Below are 10141 nucleotides of genomic sequence, written 5' to 3' on the forward strand. Positions count from 1 at the left end.
CATTTATCTAATATGTAATTATGCAAGCCTTATCAGTTTATCAGTTATCATGTTAACAGTTTTATAAATCTGTGGTGATATCATCTGTAATATTAGATATTTAAATACAATATAATCATAATGCACAGAGTACTTACTCTATGTATACACAGATATATAAAAATAAGTATTTTTGTATATCTGTGATTGTATATTATTATATTATTATTGAATATTGATTGTATATTAATTAATAATTTAATAATTTAGTATTTACTATTTGCGGTATTTACACAATTCACTATTCAGTCTATTCTATTCAGAATATTAATAAAATCATTAAAATTAACTATTATTTAATTGTTAAAATTAGTCAAATGACCAAACCACCAAACGTCTTAAAATTACTAAATGTGAAGTATTAATATTTTTTTATGTTCCTTTTCTTCTTTATATTGTGCTTTATTAACAAATATCTCCCAGTTTGGAAAATCAACAATTTTGGTCCATATTTTGCTTTTACATTTATTGCCTTTTCTATTTTAGATAGAACAATATATAAGCCACAAACGTCTGCATCTCTACGATATTTTCTTCTTTTGAACTAACAATAATAGTTTTAACACTGGGTTTTATATTTATTGCATTCAACACATTCATCTAGAGCAATTTTGCTTAAAACAAAATTATCATAATGTTGCTTAATGTTTAAAGGAAAATTAATAAAATAATTAAGATCATATGATTAATAAAATAATTCACTCTTAAGCTTAACACTGACATTTATTATTAATGAAATAAGATATATTTAATTGGAAATTAAACATGTTAATGTTATGTGTTGTATAGTTGTATAATATATGTTTGTACTTTGTTTATGTAATACAATGAACTAGATTCTACTTTAAAAAAAATGATACTTTAAATATATACAGACTTAAGAAAGAATTAATATTGATGTCCAATTCATTTTAGTATTTATGCTTAGACATATTGATATCGAAGAGCTTTTACTTTTATATATTGTTATTACCTACGCTTAGTTAACACTGAAAAAACTTTTCCTTTTAAAGACGATCTAAAGTTATATTATATAGTAAAAAGAGAGAAAGTGATTATAAAAACTGTCAAAATATTGTACAATTTTATAATTAGTAAATAATAAATAAATAAGGAATAAATGTATCAAAACGATATACTTAACTATTGAAAATAAATATTTAAATAAAGTTTCACAAATTAAGGATCTTGGCATTCTTTTCTGTAATAATTTCTTTTGTCCTACATAACAATTACAAATGTACTGTGAAAAAAGGATATACAGTTGGTTTCATAACAGTTATATAATATATATTGTATTACTGTATCAAAATGTGTAGTAGAACGTATTTAATAACCCTTCATTGTTCCTTTAAAATAAATTTGCCTTTGAAAGATTTTAAAATGTTGAATACTCTACTTTTGAACACGATGATCAAATTTATAAAGTTCAAAGAATAGTGGCGTTGTTAGACATTTTTTTCTGGGTAGGCCTTAAAGTTGTATTATTTTAACATAACATAGCTACATATTTTATAATTATTATGAATATTTGATGTAATACACATTACAATTTGTAGCATTAATTTGGTGATTTGGTATAAGACAAATTCATACGATATAAAATACTTATTCTTGGAGAAAAGTTGGTATGCCCAGGCCTACCCGCTGGCAACGCCACTGAAAGAACCACGGCTGAGATAATTTGTAATCTGGTAATTATAAGAAAAGGATCTAGAACATTTTGGTGGACAGGTTTCAAAGAAATTGCAGTATAATGTTTTGAATAGGTAAAAATAGCTGAATTATCAAATGACCAATTTATGCTTATATTTATCTAACCTTACAAATTCTTTTGTAGCCAGGTTAGTTTGATAGTATAACTAAAAGACACAAATATCATAAGTCAGTTTGTCAGCTGAGACCACAAATGATAATAAAAGCACATTCAAATGTTTAAAAGTTAAACACATAATGTCTATTAACTTAAAAAATTTGTTTATTACTTAAATAATCATTTTCTATTCAAAACATTTAAAAATTGTTTTTTATGTAGTTGAAATTATGTAAATAATTTTAGTTATAACAATTTCATGGCTCGGTCAATAATTCTGAAAATTTAATGGCAGTACAATTTTTTTTAATAAACTTTTCAAGTGTTTAAACTTTAAATAAATTGAAACTATTAGATTACAATCTTTACTATTAATAGAAAAAAAATTACTAATTGTGATATGAAAAATAAAAAATATTGTTATAGAAATATGGCACGAAACTGTCAAAAAATGATAACTTCTATATTAGAGTTGTATAAACAAAAACAATGTAATTTATTATAAATGTATATACAAAATCACAGGAAACTCATATCAGATCGCCAATTATATAATAGATAATATTATAATATATTATTATATTAATTTGTATTACAATTACATACATATTACATAATATAACATATTTATTTTATTTTTCAATAAAAAATTTGCCTAGAATTTATATAATATATTTATTGTTATTATAATATTTTCAGCGTGTTGTTATGAAAATATACATTTTTATTCTTAGTTGTTAAATCATTAATTTCAAAATACATCACAGTGAAGTTAAAAAATTACACACTTAGTTTTTAAATATACAGCTAATATAAAAATACCTTATAATATCATACAGAGAGTTAACAATAGAAAAAGGAAAGTTAACATAATTTAAGATCTAGTAATTTATCAGTCTTATCAGAAAATGTAAACATTATCATCTAGTAAATGTTAAGCTCATAGTTCATCTTTTTTATATATAATTTTACTTGTTTAACAAATTTCTTGTCCAAGTTCCATTTGTCTAGTCGTCCTAAATGTTGAAGTTTTGAACATTTTTCAATGAATTTTATAACTGTCTGGTGGTTAGTCTGCAAATAAATTAATAAAATCATATATTATAAAGTATTGAAGATTATATTTTTAGGGTTACAACTTACAATCGGATGTTCATCATTGAACGAAATCTCCAATCTTTTAAGATTATTGCACATGATTAATGGCGGTCTTTCAAAAACTTGTGTATTCCAATAAAGGTGTCTTGAATCACTATATAACTGAAAATTAATTTTAAATTTCAGATTTGTATATTAAATAGTGATAAATCCCAAACAAGAAATTTTAATTTATAAATCCAAGTTTCATGATGGATAACTCTGATACTGAATTACACAAACTATCAATAAACATTTAATGAATCAATAGTGAGCTAACAGTCCCTTACACCTAATTAGGTGGCTCATGATTTGTTCATAAACTAATCGAATTTTCATGAAACCCGATATATCTCCGAAACTTTTACACTATAATACCAGATTATGCACTAAATTATTATCATTTATTATAATATATACTTGGGGCAAACTAAACTGTAATGATTGACTCATATCCATACATAAATATATTAAGTGTTAAACTTGACATGTGATTAATAGTATTAAACGTCATATTGGACATTGAAGTTGCTTGATTACCACTTTTGTTTCTTCATGAAACATGAAAATATGAAATTAGAATTGAGAATTGCATGGAATTAAAATTCCTAGAGTTTGCTTCTACATTGAACCATAACAATACTCATCTTAAAGAACTGTCAGTGACATTTAAATTGAGGACTCATTGAAACCTATACATTTTGAACATTGATATCTGATTGCCTAATATTTTTTTTCAGATTTAAAGTAAAAGCAATAACATTTTAGTAGCATACACTTTAATGTATAATCTTCCTTAAAAAAATATTTCATGAAAGTTTGGCATCAAAACTCATTCATCGAATGTTCTGTCATATTAATTGAAAACTAGTGGTAAACATGCTATATTATTGTATTGTAGTTAAACACTTATATTTCATATAATTTATTCTAGTAGTAAAAACATACCTTGGCTTCTTCTAAGCAAGGGCTGTTTTCGAAAAACCAATTAATTGTTTCAACAGTAGGCATGTGTAATTCAATTGACTTCAGTTTGGTAAACTTTCCAACAGGCATTTCAAAAATATGTAAAAATCCTTTAAGCACTAATAGATTTGGACAACTTGCTAAGAGTTTTGCCACATCTATATCAGCTTCCTAGAAATAATATTATCCTTTTACTAATGTATAAAAAATATGCAATAATAGATAAAATTGTATGATAATGTTACAATATAATATAAACATATACAATTTTAATGATGTATACCTGATCAAGAATAGTGAGTTCAGATAAATTGCGACCATAGTTAAACACAAAATTGATAAAATGAAAATTCATCATGTAATCAAGATCAATAGTTAGTGTTTGTACACGGCCCCAAAACATTGATCCCTGTTCTGGATCAGCAAAATCTTCAGGTGTACAAACACATGACAGTCGGGTGTACAGCTTTTTTAGATATGGTAGACATTCCTTAAGTGCAGCTATTTTTTTGCCTGTCAACTGCATATCATACAATTCGGTCAACTGGAATATCTGTGGCTTGGGAGAGTTCTCCCATACAGTTACCAAAGCATCACCAATATTCCTAAAAACCATTAATTATCAAATTATTTATTTTCGTTATTAAAAAAATATTATGGTTGTTATCTTTTTACCTAAAGTAGAGGAAACCGCCTAAGGCTTTTAGGCTCTTTACACATGCAATTATCATTAGTAAACTAGCATCTTCTGTATTTGTATCCTGAATTCGCAATTCTTCCAGAGTAAAACAACAGTTATTCAAAAATGACTTATTATCATACATATGGCTGAGATTTTGACATAGCATTTCGTTTGATACGTTAATTGTTTCCACATACACATCTTTCTAAAAACATATTATCCACATTAGACTCCATAATGTATGACGGGTTATAAACAATTTTTTTTACTTTAAACAATAGTTGTTTGATTCCAGCTTCATCGACATTCCATGAACCAGATACATCTAAATGTTTTAAACACAAAGCATGTTCACCGATAGTTTTCAATATTGCATTATCACAAATAAAACCGAGCTTTAGATGAACAAGTTTTGATGCCAAGCCTTCATGAAATGTTTTTTGAAGGTTATACATTGAAGCATACACTGCAGGAGTATAATTATTTTTACTTGACATCTGCAAAAAAATTTTAGGCAATCAGATATCAATAATGTTTAAAATGCATAAGTTCCAATGTTCTCACTTGAAAGGTCACAGACAGTTCTTTGAGATGAGTATTGTTACGGTTCAATATAGAAACAAACTCTTGGAATTCTAATTCCATTCCTCCGTGGAGAAACAAAGGTGGTAATCGAGCAACTCCAATATCCAACATGGCATTTAATATTATTAACCAAATACTAAGTTTAACACTCAATATTTTTATGTATGGATCTGAATCAATCATTACGCAGTTGAGTTCGCCCCAAATTTCATTATCTTTTTCTCCATTATCCCTAAATTAATATACTCTATGATTAATAAACGATAATAATACAGTTCAAAATCTAGTTTTATAAAATAATGTAAAAAGCTAGCTAAGAGATAATCAGGTTGCATGAAAAATTGATTAATTTAATGATTCAATTATTAAATTGAATAGACCAATCATGGGTTTCTAAATCATGTTTAAGGGACTATTAGCTCATTATTGATTCATTAAATGTTAAGTAATTATTGTTCATACAACCCAGCATAAGTGTTATCCAACTCAAAACTTAGATTTATAAATAAAAATTCCTTGTTCAGTATTTATTACCACATAATTTATTCTTATCACTACTTATTATAAAAGTTTGATAATTAATTTAAATATTGTCTTACAGTAGATTTTTTGTATAGTCCAGGATTTTGGTTCTAGCCCAAGCATGAACATTATTGATAAAATATTCTCGCGATCCATTTACATCTTTTTTCATATTGTTAGTTATGTTTAATATGTATTTACAAGTCTGTTCTAATGCTAAAGATTGTAGGCTTTTTATAGAATTGTATGGAGGCATAGTGATTAAAGTTTGTTACAATATCTAAAATAAAATAAACAAAAAATATATTAGATCAATATTTTGTAATATTTAACTTAGATAAATAGTATTCACTAATATATAGGTGTTCCATTTGAGTTCTATACACAATTACTCTAACAACAAAATCCGAATCTTGTTAAACAATCAATATAATATACTTTATAGATTTAACTTATTTATATTAATGCAATTATTTAAAAAAATTACTGTTAAATAATAATGAACTAACAAGACCAAACTATAAAAAAGTTATTAATAAACAAATCAAGTTAAAATCCTAGTTTAACTTAACAAATTAAAGCATTGATTCATGTTTTAATATTTTTATAATGCAGAAGTTACAGAAACATATAAGATATAATTATAAGATCCCAATAAATCTGTTACAAATACAGAATAATTAGGTATAGGTACCTAAATAAAAAAAGAAACAATTACGGTCAAAAAACAGATATCTAAATAAATGATAAAACAAAGTTGAATATAACTTGATCAACAAAGAATAAACAGGAGACTCAGTTATTTAGTAAGAAACTAAGATATTAAAATGACTTAAAAAAAAATCAAAAACCAAAAGTGGCACACTACTAAGACCGTATAGACAGTTAATCCCCCAAACAATGACCTATGATGCTAACATTTTGATTTTACCAAACAATGTTGACATAAAAAAACCAGCAAAAACCGTCAGAATGATAGAAAAATTCTTGAAAAACAAATTGAATCACTTACCTGTCTACAAGCATCAGTCGAATACTCTTTGTTTTGTTTGTTTTTTAGTTATCTATATACCTATCCCCACTAATAAAATAATGACTGTCAGTTAAAAATGTTTAACTCTAACTTATAATATTCACGAGATACTCACGAAAAAATAATGAAACGGATTTCGATGACGCCTTCAACTTGACACTGAAATCAGCATTTGAATTTTAAATTTTATGCGCTGCTTCTGTTGCTAATTCGACTGAACTATTGTTTTTTTATTATTATAAACTCGGACGCCAGTGAATCAGCGGTGGCGGGTCGGTCGCCGTACGGGCCGGATCAAGTGTTACCTATGCACGTACTTATGTCGATAGACAAAATTCGTCTGTTGTTTCGATTTTTTTTTCGTTTCTGTCTCTCTCACATAACCTGTTCAGTGTTCACCTTTTCTCTCTACAAGTAACGTTTTACACCTATTGCACGTCCTGCTTGCTTAGATTCTGTCGTTCTTTCTTGTCCGACCAAACGGGAGGCGAAGGTAAAAGATAAAAATATTCGATGAGTGGGGATGTCATCGAGGTAATGGAGGAGGGAGATGAAAACACGATAAAGACCAAATTTCAAAACTTACGATAGCACAAGATCTATACTATGGATTCGTTATGATTTTCTCGTATACTGTCAGCCGGCTGTATAGGGTTGGACGTACAAAATATTATTATGTCTTTCGAGCGAACTTAAAGACTTTAATTAAATACATCAAAGTATCACACAGGAACTAACTAGTAACGACTGGCTAATTGGCGAATGGCGATACCGATTACCGATTACCGATTTAGCTACGACGACGATGATGACAAATAGAACACGATGATGATAAATAATCATAATAATTATTACGGTAATAATAAAATCACGGTCCTGTTTCGCCGACATGATAACGCGTATCATCGTGGTTTACGATAAGGTCATGTTGTTACGGAATAAAATATGAAATTTTTTATTAATATTTTATTCTGTGCCTTATGCCCACCTATCATACACATACCCGTGGATGTGGAATATGAATAATGGATATAATAGGTATACTGTATACAAATAACTAGACAGACAGATAGTCGACAGTCGTCTTTATATTATGTATAAATATACAAATAGACAATGGTTATTTTGATTGAAGTTAGCCGTCGTATTCAAAGCAGAAATGCTTATATTTTGTATTAATAAATATTTATATTTTACAAGTACCTATCTAATTATTGCTTGACTGGCATTTATGTCACTATGGCCGAGTATGGCAGCACATTTAAAGAATCAACAGTGAGTCATGAATTTATGACCGATCCATGATTGATCCCTTGAATTTTCCCGCAATTTGGCAATGATAATGTAGTATATAAAAGTCTATGTATGGGGGATATGTATGTCTATGTATGTATGGCCTTGGATCTTGGGCGTATGACAGTTCACAGTTGACTTCAATGATGACAACAGGACGGATAACTATTTTATATAATTTGAAATACATTGGTCCAAACCGGTGTAAAAACCACATCTGTATCGACTGTATCTATATTATATTGTAACATTGGACCCGGTCTATATTATCATAGTGCAATCCTAGTGCGTTTTTTTTGTCACACCGGTTTGGGTGACCGTATTTTTGTATAACTATGGTCAATGGTACGGATCAACATAATTACGATTATCGCAGATCGTAGAATACGTTCTACGTTTTATTTACTATGATTATTTTCAGTCTATCTACTCTATCTCAATCATGGCATCTCAATCGAACGCAGCATCGCTGTCATTTACCATTTCTATGATCATCATTCGCCAGCCACATTATTAATATTCAATAATACAATTATTTACAAATTACGATTATCGTTGTTATCTGTTTCTCAGTCTCTATAAGTCCCCGGTCGGTCGTTCGCTCATCCAAAACACGCACCGCGGGGTCTAAGACCTGAGCCGCGTCGTGTTGTTTATTGTATTGGGTCAATGGCAGTTGGTCGACCGACATTTGAACTCGCCGTACCCCCTCACCGTATACACTTCCACAGTTCAACCCCTCCTGGCCCCCCGACCATATGACGGCATTGACCTGCCACTGCCGTAATCGCGAACGCCTTGATAATATATATTATGTAAATGAGTAAAAATTTACATTTTACACACGCATTTACGTATTTTTTTTTTATTTGTATCAACACATAATCACCGAAATTTCAATAAATTCATACGTATACTTGGGAAGTTGGAGTCTATCTGTCCAATGTTGCAGGTGACAGCACTACAGTAGTCTTTAAGTATAACTGTATAAGACTAACTACATTCGGTATTAATCGCAATTGCGAATTATCGTGAGCCTCATAGTTTTATTAACTGACGCGTCACGGATTGTAACACTCAAAAAATTAAATTTCGGAAAAGTATAATACGATTCAAAATTTCAAAAAAATATAGTTCCGAAATAATATCTCAGACAGTATACATTTAGAAAACCATAATATTGAAATTTAAATTCAGAAAAATGAAACTTATAGTAAAGCAAAATATGGAGAAATTAGTAATTGTCTGTTATTGCACAGCTATGATTTTTCATCATGAACCTAATCGTGATGTATAATGTAATGTATAAACACTATAAACTATAAAATGTATATCGAATAATACGAAGTATAAAAATGAATAGCTATAATATTTAATTTAAAAAATAATAAAATTTAAGGTTTTTTTAGATTTAATTTTTATCTGGTATATGAATACATTTTATAGACTAAATTATATCTAAAATTAGGAGTATTAAGTCACACGGCACTAGTTAATATAAAAAATTACTTATAAACAAGAGTTATGGGCTTAATACTCTAAAGGACCAAACAATTTTATAATATGCATTGATGACAAATCCTATGTCCTAAATGACATATGCATAAAGCACAATTAAACAAAAATTTCGATCTAATGGAGAAATAGACACACGGACAAACATATACTAATATTTAATCAAACATTTTTAGTTTTTATCGATAATTTTTCGATTTTTCGATAAATTGTCTTATTGTAATTTAGAGAAAACTAAATGCCTCTACCTCTAATAATATGTGAAATATGCACTTAAAATACAAAATTATAAATAGATAAAGGAATAAAAATCATTTTTTCTTGCCTATTATTATTGTATGGTCCTTTATATTATTGAATTGTCCTAGAAATTTTTAATTTCGTTTTATTTCCATCATACAAACCTTTTATTACTTTATCGATACGTATATTTTGAATAAATCCACCATGAATAACAAGATATTTTATTCGTTATGTTTATGTGTTGGATTTTTATAAATTGTATATTTGTATTAGAAAATTAATTATTTCACTTCAGGTATTTTAAAGTTAGTTA

The 10141-nt window shown here is 27.8% G+C and overlaps 1 protein-coding gene across 2 annotated transcripts; it reads right to left on the minus strand.

The window, feature by feature from the left end:
- Window positions 1-1999: 1999 nt before the first annotated feature.
- LOC132916941 (uncharacterized) lies at window positions 2000-7625 on the minus strand. Of its 2 annotated transcripts, XM_060977413.1 has the most exons (10): window positions 6893-7625; window positions 6757-6825; window positions 5822-6024; window positions 5202-5454; window positions 4907-5134; window positions 4631-4842; window positions 4239-4560; window positions 3938-4126; window positions 2996-3112; window positions 2000-2926 (listed from the first exon to the last, which is right to left on the minus strand). In XM_060977413.1, exons 3-10 carry the CDS (start codon window positions 5998-6000, stop codon window positions 2777-2779), a joined length of 1650 nt encoding a protein of 549 aa, XP_060833396.1. In that variant the 5' UTR covers window positions 6001-6024; window positions 6757-6825; window positions 6893-7625; the 3' UTR covers window positions 2000-2776. The 2 variants fall into 2 exon arrangements, with proteins under 2 accessions (XP_060833396.1, XP_060833395.1); XM_060977412.1 differs by lacking the exon at window positions 6757-6825.
- Window positions 7626-10141: the final 2516 nt, after the last annotated feature.

Source organism: Rhopalosiphum padi, chromosome 1 (assembly GCF_020882245.1).
Source record: "Rhopalosiphum padi isolate XX-2018 chromosome 1, ASM2088224v1, whole genome shotgun sequence".
Lineage (NCBI taxonomy): Eukaryota > Metazoa > Arthropoda > Insecta > Hemiptera > Aphididae > Rhopalosiphum > Rhopalosiphum padi.